This window comes from Oncorhynchus mykiss, chromosome 7 (genome assembly GCF_057628025.1).
Source record: "Oncorhynchus mykiss isolate SJ-2025 chromosome 7, ASM5762802v1, whole genome shotgun sequence".
In the NCBI taxonomy this organism is placed as follows: Eukaryota; Metazoa; Chordata; class Actinopteri; order Salmoniformes; family Salmonidae; genus Oncorhynchus; species Oncorhynchus mykiss.
In genome coordinates, this window is record NC_143028.1 from 27304940 (window position 1) to 27324261 (window position 19322).

The following is a 19322-nucleotide window of genomic DNA, read 5'->3' on the forward strand; positions in this document are numbered from 1 at the left end:
GCTCACAAAAACACAGGCCTACCATTAACCTTTGATCAGGGGGGCATGCACTGACATGTGACTGCAGTACACGGAAGCCACAAGTCAGTTGTGGGTATCATACACAAAAGAAGTCTGGTTCCAGTAAATCATTTCCCCATTGAAGTCAAATATCTTAATCCAAATAATGTTACATTAGGTCTTTGACATGCACCATCTTTTAGGGGCATAGACAATGAACCAGTCCAATTCCTTCTCTAGCCTCTTGAAGGATATGTTTTGTGAAAGGTAAATAGTTAGTTCCACCTAGCTTATTGGAGAGCTAGCAGGAGACATCCTCGTATTGATATAACCATGCCTTACATATCGGTGAACATAGAGGGGGGGAAGGAGCTCGGAACCGAAAGGGAACGGGACCGAGCAGCACATAACGTAGGGGATCAATGGCATCACCCACCTTTGCTCTGACGTCATCACCCACCTTCTCTGCCACTCCAGGAAGAGAGGGTCAGGTTCAGCGGCGGCCACCGTGCAACGCCTAATCTCCTCCCCCAGCTGCCAGGACATCGTCCCCAGGCCTGCCCCCAGCCCTTCAGGTAGCAGGAAGTCGTGGCGCAGCGGCTCGCGCCGCATGAAGCGCTGGTAGGCCGTGATGAGGCGACGTAGCCTGGCCGTAAGGGCAGGGCCGGCCGGCCACAGAGGGCGACCCTTTAGCTCCATGCCCTCCTGGCCAAAGGTCTCCTGGACCATCTCCACTGAGAGTGTGTCTGCAAAGTAACAGCATCAGATCTATGCTTGTTAATCATATGCTTTTTATGACAAATTCTTACAATTAGGTGAAAATATATATTTTTGACAAAATTACATTACCTTCCTCGTAGAATAACCCACAGGAACACTTGCAGAAAATGAACTAGGTGGAACTTGGAGTTGGCAAAACCACTATAATCTTATGCACTCACAGATTCTCCAGTTTGTAAGGTGTTTATGCAAAAATGCAAGCTGAAAGGTAGATGAACACTCACCTTGACCAACACTGTCATGCTTGTCCATTGCATCATTACTGGAGCTGGTTTCATCCTTTTGGAGCAAAAATAGACGATACAACATCACAACTCAACCTTTTTAGATATTAAATAATTGAATCCTTCATTTTCATTTAGCCGAGTCACTCAAGAGTCCATACCTTATTATCAACCTTTTCCACTCCTCCCTCCTCCTGATTGCATTCAGGATCGTCTTTCACATCCTCACTTTTGCAAGCACTAAACATTAACAATCAAGATAAAGACCACACATTTAAATCACTTTCTCCATCACCAGACTCAGCATGACCACTCAGGATGTATTAATATATTTAGGGGAACTAGATCTAGTTTTGCTGATACATTAAATTTTGGGGCTTAAAGCCATTGGTTGACATTCACATTTGTACACAGCACCTGAGATTTGGTACTGTGGATATTACTGTATGCTGTTTTTTTGGGGTCAATCCTTTAAAATGAGACTTGTGCCCTACGGTAAGGCAAGGGGGTGGTTTCTTGCCTGTCAGTGAGGTCAGCCACCACCTCTCCTCCACTCTGCTCGGCTGAGAGCGCCGTGACGTCAGGCATGCCCACCCGCTCCAAGAAGCATAGCTCTGAGTCGGCCCGCATGGCATTGTATCGCTCATACCCTGAGGACACACACCAGGAGCCAGGGTTACTGAGCGCAGATGGTGATGATGGAAGTGGCTTTAGACTTAAATGTACTATCAATTTCAAATGTATGATCAATTAATCAATGACCAATAACTGATATATGGTAGGCCATTAATTACCAATCCTGATCCAAGATTTACAGAGCGAGCTACAGGCTTAAAACCTGACTCGGCTAATCGACTGATCAGCAGGACTTGGGTTAGTTGATTCAGGTGTTTTAGTGCTGGAACCAAACTTGCACACCCTGAAATTCTCTAGGACCAAGGTTGATGTAAGATCCTTTGGAATTGATTAAATGAGGGCCTTGATAAGCAGGAGACCCCAGACTAAAGGATTACCGTGTTTGTGCACTCCTAAGAGGAGAGACTTATCTGCCTCTGCATCCCACCAGCCTGCTGGGATCTCGATGTAGTCAATATCAGGGAGTGCCACCTCCAGTTTACTGCACAGATTACACATACAAACAAATCAGCCATTTACTTTGGGCTGGTTTCCCGCACAATATTCTCCTACTTCTGGATTAAAAAGCATGCTCAATGGAGAATCTGCAATGAAAGTGCTTTTGAGTACATGAATAGGCATCATCTGGGTTAAAGGAACTAGCCCTTCATGTATCAACAAGTTCATCAGTGTATATAGGAAGTGGCATGATTAATGGGTGCCCTCATGGTGCCCACTCTGTACCTGGCATGGATGCCCTCCAGGGACTGAGCAGCAGTTTCTCCCAGGACCTCCGCCTTGAGGTAGTACAGCATCCTCACCCTCAGAAGTACCCTTGGCACAACACAACACATGGACCACTTGTCGTTCTGTGACACAGCAACTGTTTTACCAGGTGCAAAGTTTGCACCAGTTTTTACAGGAAGCTAAAACATAAAACTTTTTAAAAAAAGAGCAAATGCAAAGTAAATCTAGCATAAAACTCCCTTGGCTTCAGCAATTCAAATCATCATTTCAAACAATCTAGATTTTGTACATTTCTTTTCAAGCTCGACTTTGTAGATTTAACAACCTTAGGAATCCTATTAGTCAGAGGAGAACATGACGAGGTTCACCAACAACTGAAGGTGAATTGTGAGTAATGGGGACTCACTTGTTGCAGTGCTGCTTGAGGTGTTTCTTGTAGCTGTCGTCCTGTAGCACTACCTCTGGGTTGCAGTTGACAAGCCAGTCTGCATGCTTCATCTCAGGCACGCTCAGCTGGTTCTTTAGCTTCTTACCCTTGCGTCCCCTGGGCACTGGGGCGGACAGGCCTGCTTGTGGAAAGATATTGTTTGAGCAATACCAAGCAATCATCAGTAGCACACCAGTCCACATTAAAGCACATATTTGGGGATCAGAGTTGGAGCTATGGCTACAGTTATTTGGAGTCATCAAAGCACTCAAATTAACAAAAGGTGAGGATTGCTTTTTTTTTTTTTTTTTTTTTTACTTCATTGTTAAGTGATAGATAGAGTCGATACAAGATGTAGTACGAGTAGTACAAGATGCTGAGCAAGGGTTCAAGCCCCCAGGGGCCATTCAGTCAGGAATCTGCTTTATAGACCACAATGAGAAACTCTGGCACTACGAGTTGCTTTTTAGACCTTGATTATTAATTTGAGTGTTGTCAACATAACTAGCCATTTTGCCAGTCCTCTTTCCTCCATACGGCCATATGAGTGAATGGCAACTTGTTTGGAGGGGATGTAAGTGAATCTCTCACCAGAATGGTTCTGCAGGTCTTGTTTATGGCCATCCTTGGCAGGTGTGATGAGGTCCCAGATAAAGCTCTTGATCTTGTCATCGCCCATGTAGTGACGCACACAGTAGACCAGTAGTGCCCGGCAAAGCACCTCCATGTCATGCTCAGCCAGTTGCCACTTGAAGCGCCCGTGGGTTAGGATGTCCTTCCAGCGACCCCAGCTGTGTGGACACACAGAGAGATGGAGCGGGTGGCATGAGCACAGATACACCACAAAAAATGTCGCTGGGATACAATAAATAAATCTGTACTCTAATGTAGCCTACTGCAGTAGGCTCTCATCGAGTCCCCACCTCCCCTTGAATACCCCCAGCCAGTGTCACATACAGTTGCAGCCAAACATATTGGCACCCTTGCACTTTTCTTAAAGAATTCCATATTTCTTCTAAAAAAAAGTTTCAAAAATTGCTTACAATTTTACTTTTGAAAATGAAGACAAATGGACAAAATTACTGGCACCCCGGAGCTAGTACCTGGCTGCAGAGCCTGTGTTTCTGGCCCACTTTTAAGCAGCAAACTTCTCTAATTCATCAATGTTTGAGGGGTGCCCTTCACCAACTGCTGTTTTCAGCTCTTGCCATAGGTTATGGACGTGATTCAGATCTGGACTCTTTGCTGGTCACTCAAGAACAGTCCAGTGCTTCTTCTTGAACCATTCAAGTGTGCTTCTGACGTGTGTTTAGTTTGTTTTGTCCTGCTAGAAGACCAACCTTCAACATAGACCTAGTTTTTGGACACTGGGCAGAACATTGCACTCCAAAAAACATTTATAATCTGCAGATATCATGAGGTCTTGTAGACAAGGCCCCCAGTACGAGAGGCAGCAAAGAAACCCCACAGCATTATCGAACTTCCCCATGTTTGATTGTAGGGAGGGTGTTAATTTCTTTGAATGCTTACATTTGGTTGTTGGTTATAGGAAGAACCCACAAATGAAGGAGCGGCAGGGTAGCCTAGTGGTTAGAGCGTTGGACTAGTAACCGGAAGGTTGCGAGTTCAAACCCCCGAGCTGACAAGGTACAAAATCTGTCGTTCTGCCCCTGAACAGGCAGTTAACCCACTGTTCCCAGGCCATCATTGAAAATAAGAATTTGTTCTTAACTGACTTGCCTGGTTAAATAAAGATAAATTAAAAAAATAAAAAAAAATATATCCTGATTGAACTTCTCAAAACCCACCTAAACAAGCCTAAATCCTGGGAAAAAAATTATGTGGACCAATGAAACATAATTAGTGCTCTTTGGCAATACAGATCAGCTGCCGATGACCAAATGAAGCATTCAATAAAAATAACACCCTCCCTACAATCAAATATGGGGAAGTTTGATAATGCTCGTGAGTGGTGAGGAGTTGACTCAAAAGAGAGAAAGACAATAGTTGAACAGTTTTGAACAAATTAATTTCTTTAAAAAATTAAGCAAGAGGGCGGCAGCTATATTTCGCTGTATTTCTTATTTTACTTTCACTTAGCTAGCGAAAGCAGCTAGTTTAGTCTACTCAAGCACCCGGCTCAAACATAGAGGGATGTTAGCTAGCTGGCTATCCAACACAGGAACTCTTCCAAGGTAAGCTTAGGGGCCTGCAGGTGTAACTGCTAAACTGCTTGCTGACTGTACTGCAAGATTGTAGTGGGTTTACTAACGCGTTAGTTCTAGTAGCTATGTAGACTATGATGTTAACTAATAATGGTGACAACTATGTAGGCTGTGTGTAGTGGTTAGAGGTATTTTTGCCTGGTCACAGACCGTTGGTGTGCACTGAAGTCCGCAAGTGAAGGGAAAAGGTGAGCGGAGAGCTCATAGATGCGAGAAGGAATTATAGCAACAACGATCAAAGTGATCATGCTGTTTGTATGACTGCTATGAAAGTTTGCGTGTGATCCGAGGTGTATTCATTCCACCGATTCTGTTTAAGAATGTTTCTTAAAACAGAAGCAAACGGAACGAAGCGGGGATAAACATACCTGAATTTATCCAATGGAAACTCGTTTGCAACTATTGGACTAATGATAACGCCCTAGATCAGCTGTATGCAGGCAAGAGTGTGCAAGGCGTTATTGAATGTGTCACTTTCTGTCAACTTAATTTCACACATTTCGACATCTGCACCTATGTTCTAAACTTTCATTCATAGGCTAGGTCGTAGCAACCTCATAATGGGTATAAGGAACATTTGAGTATCATGTAGTAGCCTAAACCTGTTGATGTTACATTGAGCTTGGTGAAAGGAATACGAATGACAGTCATCCAATATGCTGTAATAGAAATAAGGTCATTCTCATTAAAAATAATAATAGTCTTCCCTCATCTTAAACGGCACTGACCACCAATGCTATGGACAGATCTGAAAACAGCAGTTGGTGGAGGGAACCCCTCAAACATTGAAGAATTACAGCAGTTTGCTGCTGAAGAGTGGGCCAAATTGCAGCACAATCATTGATGGCTACAAGAAGTGTTTGTCTGCAAATATCTTGGGCAAAGGCTGTGTACTAGCTTCAGGGTGCCAATCATTTTTCCCATTTCTTTATTTTTCTAACTTAAGGTCAAATAAAATATAATTGTTTCTGCAATGTTTAAAATCCCCTAACAAGGTGTGGAGACCAAACTTTCAACTTTTCAACTTATTTTAGAAGATGTAGCCATTTTGATCTCCATATCAAATCATTTCGGGGTAACAATTAAGTACTGAGCGGGGAGGGGAAAACTGAAAACGACCCATTATTGGCAGTGGTTTGGAACACTCTTTTCTATGGGTCAAAACTCCATCCCACCAAAACAGGCTGAAATTTCAGGTGTTCTTTTCTAACAGCTCTTACAATAAAAGAGCTGGAAAAAACTGATAAAACACACAAAAAAAAAATCACGTTTTGGACTGCACTGGGCCTTTAAAAATAAGTGCAGGGGTGCCAATATATTTGGCAGGGACTGTATTTGATGTATTCCACAACTAGGACACCTGATTCAACGAATGAGGAGCTTGGTGATTAGTTGACCAATTGAATCAGTTGTGCTAGTCCCGGAATATGTCAAATAAATTATTTACTGACTGGGGGTTACTCAACACTGGCCCACTAACTCCGCGGTAGCAAGTAAGAGTGCTGACTAAGGTACAATTTGAGGGTACTTAAGCCAATGAGAGAGCACTTACATTTCACAATAATAATGAATAATAATAATAATAATAATAATAATAATTTATTATTATTATTATTATTATTATTATTATTATTATTACAGTATGGCCCAATGAAAGTGTGACTGGGGAATGTTAGATGTGATAAAATAACCCGAATATGAGCAGGTTCTTCTCGACGCGGAAGCATTCGGCGCGGAGGTAGCGTCTGTTCCTCTCGCTGAAGCGGCGGGTGCGACAGGGCCTCTCTTCTGAGTCGCTGTCCAGCTCAGAGAACTCCATCAGCTCGTCGTCTTCGAACGAGTTGTAGTGACGAGTCTGCTTCCTCACACGAGGTGTATCAATCACCAGGCTCTCCTGTGAGGGAGAGGGGGTGGTAGTTCATATTCAGGTTTTACTGCAGGTTTTATGGACACACAGTTCATCTAGCCATACATACATTATATGAACCCATGCACAGCACAGTACACACACCCCAAACACATGCCATACTGTGTACGGATGCCAAACAAATCCATGCGCAGAAAAGTCCAGATGTAGGCCTATACATAAGTGTACATAAACTGCTAAAACCACATACTCAGGCCCCAAAAAACGTACATTACTAACATACAGTTGAAGTTGGAAGATTACATATACTTAGGTTGGAGTCATTGAAACTCGTTTTTCAACCACTCCATAAATTTCTTGTTAAAAAACTATAGTTTTGGCAAGTCGGTTAAGACATCGGCTTTCTGGATGACAAGTCATTTTTCCAACAATTTTCTTACAGACAGATTATTTCACTTATCATTCACTGTATCACAATTTCAGTGGGTCAGAATTTTACATACACTAAGTTGACTGTGCATTTATACAGCTTGGAATTTTCCGGAAAATTATGTCATGGCTTTAGAAGCTTCTGATTGACTCAAATTATGTCAATTAGCCTATTGGAGGTGTACCTGTGGACGTGTTTCAAGGCCTACCTTCAAACTCAGTGCCTCCTTGCTTGACATCATGGGGAAATCAAAAGAAATCAGCCAAGACCTCATAAAAAACATTGTAGACCTCCACAAGTCTGGTTCATCCTTGGGAGCAAATTCCAAACGCCTGAAGGTACCAAGTTAATCTGTACAAACAATAGTGATCACGTATAAACACCATGGGACCACCCAGCCGTCATACCGCTCTGGAAGGAGACGTATTCTGTCTCCTAGAGATGAACATACTTTGGTGCAAAAAGTGCAAATCAATCACAGAACAACAGCAAAGGACCCTGTGAAGATGCTGGAGGAAACAGGTAAAAAAGTATCTATATCCACAGTAAAACCAATCCTATATCGACATAACCTGAAAGGCGGCTCAGCAAGAAAGAAGCAACTGTTCCAAAACCGCCATAAAAAAGCCAGACTATGGTTTGCAACTGCACATGGGGACAAAGATCGTACTTTTTGGAGAAATGTCCTCTGGTCTGATGAAACAAAAATAGAACTGTTTGGCCATAATGACCATCTAGAAGAAAAGGGAAAAAGGAGGCAAAAGGGAGATGCTTGCAAGCCGAAGAATGAGGGTGGCAGCATCAGATTGCGGGGGTGCTTTGCTGCAGGAGGGACTGGTGCACTTCACAAAATAGAAAATGATTTGGATATAATTGAAGCAACATCTCAAGACATCAGTCAGGAAGTTAAAACTTGGTCGCAAATGGGTCTCCCAAATGGACTATGACCCCAAGCATACTTCCAAAGTTGTGGCAATATGGCTTAAGGACAACAAAGTCAAGGTATGGAGTGGCCATCACAAAGCTCTGACCTCAATCAAATAGAAAATTTTTGGGCAGAACTGAAAAAGCGGGTGCGAGCAAGGCGGCCTACAAACCTGACTCAGTTACACCAGCTCTGTCAGGAGGAATGGGCCAACTTATTGTGGGAAGCTTGTGGAAGGATACCCAAAACATTTGACACAAGTTAAACAATTTAAAGGAAATTCTACCAAATACTAATTGAGTGTATCTAAACTTCTGACCCACTGGGAATGTGATGAAAGAATAAATAAATAATAATAATTCTCTATTATTATTCTGACATTTCACATTCTTAAAATGAAGGGGTGATCCTAACTGACCTAAAACAGGGAATTTTTACTAGGATTAAATAACTGGAATTGTGAAAAACAGTTTAAATGTATTTGGCTAAGGTGTACGTAAACTTCCGACGTCAACTGTACACACACACACACACACACACACACCCCTCTCTGGGGCACAAAATACATACGCAGCACACTAACACACACACAGCAAGCTGTAATACACACCACACAGAATTAATTCAACTGCAGCCTCTCCTCCTCCCTCTGCTTCGCATGCTGCTTTTTCCTCACTCATTAATGCAACACATCTCTTCGACAGAGTGACGAGTGCCAGATATTTAAACTGTTTCGCAAGGCCTCTTCCCCCTTCTTTTCTAGCCCGCGTTCGAAGTGATCTGCAGGGACATGCGGGACCGGATATTTCTGGAGTCCCTCCAACACCATGGAGCTGGTTATCCCTGGTCAGGGATAACCGGTAGCCCCATAGTGCCCTTCCTTAGTTCCCCTCCCTTCCCCTTACCTTCTCTGCTTTGGAGTCAATCTCCAGCTCGGTTATTTTGGCCCATTTCTGCCAGAAGTTGGGATCGTCCAGGGAAATGTCAGTTCTGTTTCCAGAAGACACAAAGCTGGCCTGGAAATGACAAGGAAAACAAAAGTGTGCACACACATCAACCTGACTGGATCTATGCGAGTAACATACACAGATGTGCTGAGAAAGCTGTTAAGGCGTGAAATCAGACATTGGTGAGAGTTGCATCTCCCTTTCACCACCCACTCAGGGGAAACTGAAACTTGTGGTGACTGGCTAACATGTCATTCTTCCGATAGTTACAGACTACCTGGATTGTGATAGTTTTAGGATTAAGGTTTAATCTATAAGGGAGGGGTAGAGTTTACCTTGGCAAAGGTAAAACCCTTGACACTTAAACTTACATTTCCTCATTGTAGTTGAGCACAATGTAATCAAATCTCAAACCATCACCATCCAGCAAAGTAAAAGACTAAGGTTGAAGGGTAAGGTTTATAATTGAGTTACCCTTGGCAAATGTGGAGCTCTGTCAGGATGGTGATGGTCGAGATATGGGTCAGGGGTTAATGGTCTGAGGTGTAAGGGTTTACCATGGCGAAGATGGAGCCCTTGCCCTCTGTCTCGATGGTGATGTTCTGGGTATTAGTCAGGGGTTAGAGGTCAGAGGTATAAAGGTTGGGGTTGCCTACCGTCTTGATATTGACAGTCTGGATATTAGGGTCAGGGGTTAAGAGGTCAGGGATATAAGGATCAGTGTTAACCTTGGCGAAGGTGGAGCCCTTGCCCTCTGTCTCGATGGTGATAGTTTGGGTGCGGCGCTGCAAGATCTGGTCAATGTCCTCCTCGCAAAACTTGGAGCCCTCGTCCTCCTCATCCATCAGTGCGCCATACGCCCCCTTTCTCAGCAGGTCCTCCACCTCAATCTTGGTCATCTGCTGCGCCTTTAGGACACCATGCCCCCCCCGTTAGTTGGCAGCCATAGCAACAGCTCTCAGACCAGCTGGACCAAATTACAGATCAGGTTTGGGGTCAATTCCATTTCAATTCAGTCATTGAGCTAAACTCAAATACTGCTTAATGCTTTTCAATTACAAAAAGTGGAATAGGAACTGGTACTTTCAGTTTAGTCCCTGAATAGAATACTTAATTTATTTCCTGAATTATATGGTTAAAAGTTTTATAAAAAAAGTGTGTCGGTGTACAAAACCCCCCTTAGCATGACCACTGACAACTGTTTGTGTTGTACTGCTAAACCGGCAACAAAAGCATTGAGAGGGAGTGTGGATGGCCATAGAAATCTCAAAGATTACTCTGTGAAGGTGATACACAAGTGAGCTACACATTTTTATTTATAAATTATAATATAATCTCTATACACTTCTACATGAATGTGAATGCTACCATGATTACACATAATCCTGAATACATCGTGAATAATGATGAGTGAAAAAGTTAGGCCCACAAAAATGACCCCCCTGAAAAAAAAAAAAGAAGAAAGTCTTATTGTAATAGTGAGAGGTTAACATGTCTTGGGGGTATGATATTTGTGCATCTAACTTTCTCACTCATCATTATTCACGATTCATTTAGGATTATCCGTAATCATGTTAGCATCCACATGAATGTAGAAGTGTTTAAAAACATTGTAATTTTATTGACAATTAAAAGTGACTCCAAAATGACAAATTATTTACCATTACTCTATATTGGGCACAAAATAACCTGAAACAAATAAAACAAAAAGCAAACTTTGTACTACTTTCATACCAGTGGTGGAAAAAGTACCCAATTGTTATACTTGAGTAAAAGTAAAAAATAACTTAATAGAAAAGTAAAAGTCGCCCAGAAAAATACTACTTGAGAAAAAGTTTTAAAGTATTTGGTTAAAAATATTAATAATTTCACATTCCTTATGTTAAACAAACCAGACAGCACGATTTTCTTGTTTTTTAAATTTACGGATAGCCAGGGGCACACTCCAACACTCAGACATAATTTACAAACTAAGCATTTGTGCCAGATAAGAGGCAGTAGGGATGACCATGGGATGTTTTCGATGTGTGTGAATTGGACCATTTTCCTGTCCTGCAAAGCATTCGAAATGTATCTTTTGGGTGTCAGGGAAAACGTATGGAGTAAAGAGTACACTACATTTAGGAATGTAGTGAAATAAAAGTAGTCAAAAATATAAATAGTAAAGTACAGATACTAACTATTTCCACATTTTTTCAGGGATGCAAACTGGTGAGGGCGCACTGAAATATGCTAAAAAATTATGCTAGGGGGAAATGCAGGTTAACTAATTAAACAACAAAGAATATGATCTACAGTCATGGCCAAACGTTTTGAGACTGACACAAATATTAATTTTCACAGTCTGCTGCCTCAGTTTGTATGGTGGCAATTTGCATATACTCCAGAATGTTATGAAGAGTGATCAGATGAATTGTAATTAATTGAAAAGTCCCTCTTTATGCAAATGAACTGAATGCCCAAAAAACATTTCCACTGCATTTCAGCCCTGCCACAAAAGAACCAGCTGACATGTCAGTGATTCTCTCGTTAACACAGGTGTGAGTGTTGACGAGGACAAGGCTGGAGATCACTCTGTCATGCTGATTGAGTTTGAATAACAGACTTGAAGCTTCAAAAGGAGGGTGGTGCTTAGAATCATTGTTCTTCCTCTGTAAATCATGGTTACCTGCAAGGAAACACATGCCGTCATCATTGCTATGCACAAAAAGGGCTTCACAGGCAAGGATATTTGCTGCCAGTAAGATTGCACCTAAATCATCCATTTATCGGATCATCAAGATCTTCAAGGAGAGCAGTTCAATTGTTGTGAAGAAGGCTCCAGGGCGCCCAAGAAAGTCCAGCAAGCGCCAGGACCATCTCCTAAAGTTGATTCAGCTGCGGGATGGGGCACCACCAGTACAGAGCTTGCTCAGGAATGGCAGCAGGCAGGTGTGAGTACATCTGCACGCACAGTGAGGTGAAGAATTTTGGAGGATGGCCTGGTGTCAAGAAGGGCAGCAAAGAAGCCACTTCTCTCCAGGAAAAACATCAGGGACAGACTGATATTCTGCAAAAGGTACAGGGATTGGACTGCTGAGGAATGGGGTAAAGTCATTTTCTCTGATGAATCCCCTTTCCGATTGTTTGGGTCATCCGGAAAAAAACAAGGTGAGCGCTACCATCAGTCCTGTGTCATGCCAACAGTAAAGCATCCTGAGACCATTCATGTGTGGGGTTGCTTCTCAGCCAAGGGAGTGGGCTCACTCACAATTTTACCTAAGCACACAGCCATGAATAAAGAATGGTACCAACACATCCTCTGAGAGCAACTTCTCCTAACCATCCAGGAACAGTTTGGTGACGAGCAATGCATTTTCCAGCGACTTGCCATAAGGCAAAAGTGATAACTAAGTGGCTTAGGGAACAAAACATCGATATTTTGTTCCATGGCCAGGAAACTCCCCAGATCTTAATCCCATTGAGAACTTGTGGTCAATCCTCAAGAGGCGGGTGGCCAAACAAAAACCCACAAATTCTGACAAACACCAAGCATTGATTATGCAAGAATGGGCTGCCTTCAAACAGGATGTGGCCCAGAAGTTAATTGACAGCATGCCAGGGTGGATTGCAGAGGTCTTAAAAAAGAAGGGTCAACACTGCAAATATTGACTCTTTACATCAACTTCATGTAATTGTCAATAAAAGCCTTTGACACTTATGAAATGCTTGTAATTATACTTCAGTATTCCATAGTAACATCTGACACAAATATCTAAAGACACTGAAGCAGCAAACTTTGTGAAAATTTATATTTGTGTCATTCTCAAAACTTTTGGCCACGACTGTACATGGTCAGTCTCTGTGTGTGAAATAAAGTGGTTAATGTGAACCTAACACACAGCTAAAAAATGTATTGAGAAAAAAAACAATACACTAATATTGCAGTTAGCCATAACAGCCTTTATAATAGAACGCGTGTGACCACACACACACACACACACACATCTAAAAATTGCACTTAGGGAAATAAACCCTCTTAAGTAGAAATAGAATGAAACAAACAAGCATCCTATTTCTGCTCTATTATAGTGGTCACTATAGTAGACTTTGATCAAGTGCACAAGGCTACATGTGTGCAAAAATAAAGTTCACTGAGTAAAGAAATGTAATAACCCCCCCTCAATCACACAAGTGTTACTGTGAAGTTCAACACAACAAAATCATTATTTTTGAGCTACACTGCACACTTTCTGCCTGTGGACATCTGTTCAATGTGTCAGCAGACCATGATACCCTTTGTTGGCATAATTTATCTCTTTCAGGCAGAGTACACCTGGCATACCCCTTTTTATCCACTGTATTGAAAAAGCAAGAAGGGGGGAAGTGTGTGGTGTTCCTTTTGGCATCCAGCTTAAGCCAGGCCCGGCTCCAGCGACATTTAAATATTTAATAAGCAATGCCTCATTTTCACTTAATTCTCTCATTCTGAAAATTAACCACAATACTTTAGAGGGAAAACATTAGTTCACAGATAACCAGCTGACGAACTAACTTCTAACTAGTTAACATTTCAAACAGATTGCCAGGGTACAGTAAGCAACTAATGTGTTATAACTTGAGGAACAGCAAGGAGTCGTGTAATATTACAGCGAATTGGTTAGGTTACTAACGTTAGTGGTCTGACTTTATTAGCCAGCTAATCTTCACACCATAAACACAATTATTTGATCAGTTAAGTTGGCTAATGTTGATCAACATTTTTCTGGCTAGCTAACGGATAATTCCATCCAGCTAGCAAGATACTTAACAATGCTAACAATAAGGGATGCACAATATCGGTGAACATATCGGAATCGGACGATATTAGCTAAAAATGCCAACATCGGCCCGATATCTAGTTTAACGCCGATGTGCAAAACCGGTGTCAAAGCTGACGTGCATACCTATATAATGTTAGTACATGACGTAATGACACCACATAAAATTTTTAGCAACACGTGAAACGCAGCATTCCTAACCTAGCCCACAATGTCTGCTGTGTGGATCGAGCAGTCATTTGAAAGAGTAAGAACATTTCAGCGAGACAACTCAAAGGCGAAATCCATTAACGCCAAGATAATGGAATTCAATTGCCCTTAACAATCAACCGTTCTCTGTTGTGGGTGATGTTGGCTTTCACCGACTGGTCGAGCACCGGTACACAATACCAAGTGCTCTATTTTTCAGATGTTGCCCTACCGGAGTTACACAGTAATAGCGTCACTGCTATTAGCTTCACGACTGACATTTGGACCAGCGATATCAGCCCCATGAGCATGCAGAGTCTGACAGCCCAGTGGGTTGTCGAGGATTTCATACTGAAGAAAGTCATATTGCAGGCTCATGAATGTGCTGGTTGTCATACAGCTACTGCCATTTCAATGGTTTGTGAGGTTCTGTGTTATGCACTATAGTCCGTTGCCATATCATATGTGATTGAATATTATTTTCTGTTGGCTTGTGTGGGTGTATGTGTTATGCAACATAGCTGACTTGAGACATTGTTAACAGTTTCAGGGCCATGGGCCTTTCTCGTGATGGAAAAATACAGAATAACATAAAAACGGACACATACAGAACATAGTGTAGCAAACCACAGACTGTTTTCTGTTAGAACTCAAACTTAACAATAACAGAAACCAGATATGTGATAACGGTATCTAGGGAATGAGCGCATAGATCCTCTACACAGCAACAGTTACATCTATCAACTGGATAGCCCGGGGGCTGGTACCAGCTCGTACGCCAACAATCAACGATAGGCTGGGTGAGTCTAAACCACGCCCAGTCTCTACTCTGACAGGCTGGCTCGGAAGCAGGAATTACCTCTGTTCAAATAACAACAGAATGCAGCAAGTGACTGAAGAAAGAAAATATTAGTTTGCATCCCTGTTTGTTACATTACAGCATTATTCTAAATCAAATTTTCCTCAGCAATCTGCACACAATACCCCGCCTCGAAATTGAGCTCAGATGCATCCTGTTTTCATTGACCATCCTTGAGATGTTTCTACAACTTGATTGGAGTCCACCTAGTAAATTCAATTGATTGGACATGATTTGGAAAGGCACACCTGTATATACAAGGTCCCACAGTTGACTATGCATGTCAGAGCAAATATCAAGCCATGAGGTTGAAGGAATTGTCCGTAGAGCTCCGAGACAGGATTGTGTCAAGGCACAGATCTGGGGAAGGGTACCAAAACATTTCTGCAGCATTGACGGTGCCCAAGAACACAGTGGCCTTCATCATTTTCAAAATGGAAGAAGTTTGGAACCACCATGACTCTTCCTAGAGCTGGCCACCCGGCCAAACTGAGCAATCGGGGGAGAAGGGCCTTGGTCAGGGAGGTGACCGAGAAACCGATAGTCACTCTGGCAGAGCTCCAGAGTTTCTCTGTGGAGATGGGAGAACCTTCCAGGAGGACAACAATCTTTGCAGAACGCCACCAATCAGGCCTTTATGGCGGAGTGGCCACTCCTCAATAAAAGGCACATGACAGCCCGCTAGAGTTTGCCAAAAGGCACCTAAAGAGACACAGACCATGACAAACAAGATTCTCTGGTCTGATGAAACCAAGCTTCAACTCTTTGGCCTGAATGCCAAGCGTCATATCTGGAGGAAACCTGGCACCATCTCTATGGTGAAGGATGGTGATTGCAACATCATGCGTTGGGGATGATTTTCAGTGGCAGGGACTGGGAGACTAGTCAGGATCAAGGGAAAGATGAACGGAGCAAAGTACAGAGAGTTCCTTGATGAAAACCAACTCCAGAGCGCTCAGGACCTCAGACTGGGGCGAAGGTTCACCTTTCATACTGTGAAGCAGTAGTCTCAGAATGGTCTTGAGTGGCCCAGCCAGATCTCGGACTTGAACCAGATCGAACATCTCTGGAGACTTGAAAATAGCTGTGTGGCGACACCCCCCATCCAACCTGACAGCTTTGGAGGGTCTGTAGAGAAGAATGGGAGAAACTCCCCAAATACAGGTATGCCAAACTTGTAGCATCATATCCAAGAAGACTCAAGGCTGTAATCACTGTCAAAGATGCTTTAACAAAGTACAGAGTTCTTATGTAAATGTGATAATTCGGTGACATTTTTAATACAGTGCTCAAAAAAATAAAGGGAACACTTAAACAACACAATGTAACTCCAAGTCAATCACACTTCTGTGAAATCAAACTGTCCACTTAGGAAGCAACACTGATTGACAATACATTTCACATGCTGTTGTGCAAATGGAATAGACAACAGGTGGAAATTATAGGCAATTAGCAAGACACCACCAATAAAGGAGTGGTTCTGCAGGTGATAACCACAGACCACTTCTCAGTTCCTATGCTTCCTGGCTGATGTTTTGGTCACTTTTGAATGCTGGCGGTGCTTTCACTCTAGTGGTAGCATGAGACGGAGTCTACAACCCACACAAGTGGCTCAGGTAGTGCAGCTCATCCAGGATGGCACATCAATGCGAGCTGTGGCAAGAAGGTTCGCTGTGTCTGTCAGCGTAGTGTCCAGAGCATGGAGGCACTACCAGGAGACAGGCCAGTACAACAGGAGACGTGGAGGAGGCCGTAGGAGGGCAACAACCCAGCAGCAGGACCGCTACCTCCGCCTTTGTGCAAGGACGAGCAGGAGGAGCACTGCCAGAGCCCTGCAAAATGACCTTCAGCAGGCCACACATGTGCATGTGTCTGCTCAAACGGTCAGAAACAGACTCCATGAGGGTGGTATGAGGGCCCGACGTCCACAGGTGGGGGTTGTGCTTACAGCCCAACACCGTGCAGGACGTTTGGCATTTGCCAGAGAACACCAAGATTGGCAAATTCACCACTGGCGCCCTGTGCGCTTCACAGATGAAAGCAGGTTCACACTGAGCACATGTGACAGACGTGACAGTCTGGAGATGCCGCGGAGAACGTTCTGCTGCCTGCAACATCCTCCAGCATGACCGGTTTGGCGGTGGGTCAGTCATGATGTGGGGTGGCATTTCTTTGGGGAGCCGCACAGCCCTCCATGTGCTCGCCAGAGGTAGCCTGACTGCCATTAGGTACCGAGATGAGATCCTCAGACCCCTTGTGAGACCATATGCTGGTTCGGTTGGCCCTGGGTTCCTCCTAATGCAAGACAATGCTAGACCTCATGTGGCTGGAGTGTGTCAGCAGTTCCTGCAAGAGGAAGGCATTGATGCTATGGACTGGCCCGCCCGTTCCCCAGACCTGAATCCAATTGAGCACATCTGGGACATCATGTCTCGCTCCATCCACCAACAGACTGTCTAGGAGTTGGCGGATGCTTTCGTCCAGGTCTGGGAGGAGATCCCTCAGGAGACCATCCGCCACCTCATCAGGAGCATGCCCAGGCGTTGTAGGGAGGTCATACAGGCACAAGGAGGCCACACACACTACTGAGCCTCATTTTGACTTGTTTAAAGGACATTACATCAAAGTTGGATCAGCCTGTAGTGTGGTTTTCCACTTTAATTTTGAGTGTGACTCCAAATCCAGACCTCCATGGGTTGATAAATTTGATTTCCATTGATCATTTTTGTGTGATTTTGTTGTCAGCACATTCAACTATGTAAAGAAAAAAGTATTGAATAAGAATATTTCATTTATTCAGATCTAGGATGTGTTATTTTAGTGTTCCCTTTATTTTTTTGAGCAGTGTACATTTGCAGGAATTTCTAAAAACCCGTTTTTGCTTTGTCATGTAGATTAATGAGGGGGGAATTTTTAAAATTAATTTTAGAACAAGGCTGTAACGTAACAAAATGTGGAAAAAGTAAATGCAATGTACGTGAATTTGTTGCAATACTTTTGGTCCCCTAATTTGGGTAGACTATGTACAAAAAGTTCTAATTTCTCAACGGTTCACCCTCAAATTAAAAAATGAATCATTTCAAATCCGATGAGCCACAAAGCAACAAAATAAATATGTCGCTGTCCCAATACTTTTGGAGCTCACTGTGTACAAAGGCAATCATCCTTCATAGTATAACCTAGTCCTAGATCTGTTTGTGCTGGCATGACGATGGGACGATGACAATAGGAATTGGCAAGACAGCACAAACATATGGGACCAGGCGATCATAGCAGTCACTCACCCCATTGAGGCTGCCCTTTCGATTAATGTCCTGCAGCACAGCCTTGTCTAGACCCAGCTTCAGACTGGCTTTATCAAACATCTCCCTCTCATAGGAGTTCCTGGTGATCAGCCTGTACACTTTCACTGCTTTACTCTGGCCGATGCGGTGGCAGCGAGCTTGGGCCTGGCAGGGACACAAAACAGAGCAGTTTCACACACACACGGCTGGAAACAGTTATTTTACACTGGCATTCAAAGTTTAAAGTACACTGAAATGCCTTTCTTGCAAGCACTAAATACATCAACGCAGTAATCAATATCAATGTAGTACAAAAAAAAGTAGAATAAAAATATGAACATTGTGTGAGTAATCTTTTGCCTTTATACCATTTCATACTGCATGCCCACATGAAATAGCTATTATACCATTTCATACCGTATGAAATTGTATCCAAAGCGACTTAGTGAGTGCATACACATACAGTGGTGTACCCAGAGGGAATCAAACCAACAATCCTGACATTGCAAGCGCCATTCACTATCAACTGAGCCACACAGGACAACATGAAAGCATGAAATCAGGAAATGAGTATAACACTTCTTAGTCCAGTACTAGGTTTTTAGTCCAGGACTAGGTTTAGTCAAGGTCCGGAAAGTGGTGCCTAACCTGTAGGTCGTTCTGGGGGTTCCAGTCCGAGTCGAAGATGATGCAGGTGTCTGCAGCGGTCAGGTTGATGCCCAGGCCCCCAGCACGGGTACACAGCAGGAACACAAAGCGGTCCGAGTCCACCTTACAGAATCTGTCGATCGCTGCCTGGCGCAGGTTACCCCGCACTCTGCCGTCGATGCGCTCATAGGTGTACCTAGAACCACACATATAACTTATGAACATACTGTAGCAACCTCAACCGAACGACCTCGTCAAGAGGTTCGGATCTATTGGCGTAACGGTGAAGGTGTTGGGCTCACAGTCAGATTTGAGTACTGGTCGGGCTACCCCCGAATTCGCTACAATACATATAT

General features: G+C 43.2%; 1 protein-coding gene across 14 annotated transcripts in view; it reads right to left on the bottom strand.

The window, feature by feature from the left end:
• The window catches only part of LOC110527654 (ATP-dependent chromatin remodeler CHD6), a 99493-nt gene that overhangs the window by 17940 nt on the left and 62231 nt on the right, over window positions 1–19322 (bottom strand). For 10 of the 14 annotated variants that reach the window (XR_016497167.1, XR_016497166.1, XM_090240595.1 and 7 more), the window contains 13 exons: window positions 18967–19162; window positions 18319–18483; window positions 9916–10095; window positions 9146–9256; window positions 6710–6912; window positions 3385–3584; window positions 2773–2932; window positions 2364–2453; window positions 2018–2121; window positions 1525–1654; window positions 1166–1244; window positions 1005–1059; window positions 437–746 (listed from right to left, as the gene is read on the bottom strand). Coding sequence is in view for 12 of the 14 variants with exons in the window: in XM_090240595.1 (XP_090096721.1) it covers window positions 437–746; window positions 1005–1059; window positions 1166–1244; window positions 1525–1654; window positions 2018–2121; window positions 2364–2453; window positions 2773–2932; window positions 3385–3584; window positions 6710–6912; window positions 9146–9256; window positions 9916–10095; window positions 18319–18483; window positions 18967–19162 (1983 nt within the window). In the remaining 2 variants the exon portion in view is untranslated. The remainder of the gene's footprint in view (window positions 1–436; window positions 747–1004; window positions 1060–1165; window positions 1245–1524; window positions 1655–2017; window positions 2122–2363; window positions 2454–2772; window positions 2933–3384; window positions 3585–6709; window positions 6913–9145; window positions 9257–9915; window positions 10096–18318; window positions 18484–18966; window positions 19163–19322) is intronic. The other 4 variants (XM_090240594.1, XM_090240601.1, XM_090240600.1 and 1 more) reach the window with 2 other exon arrangements.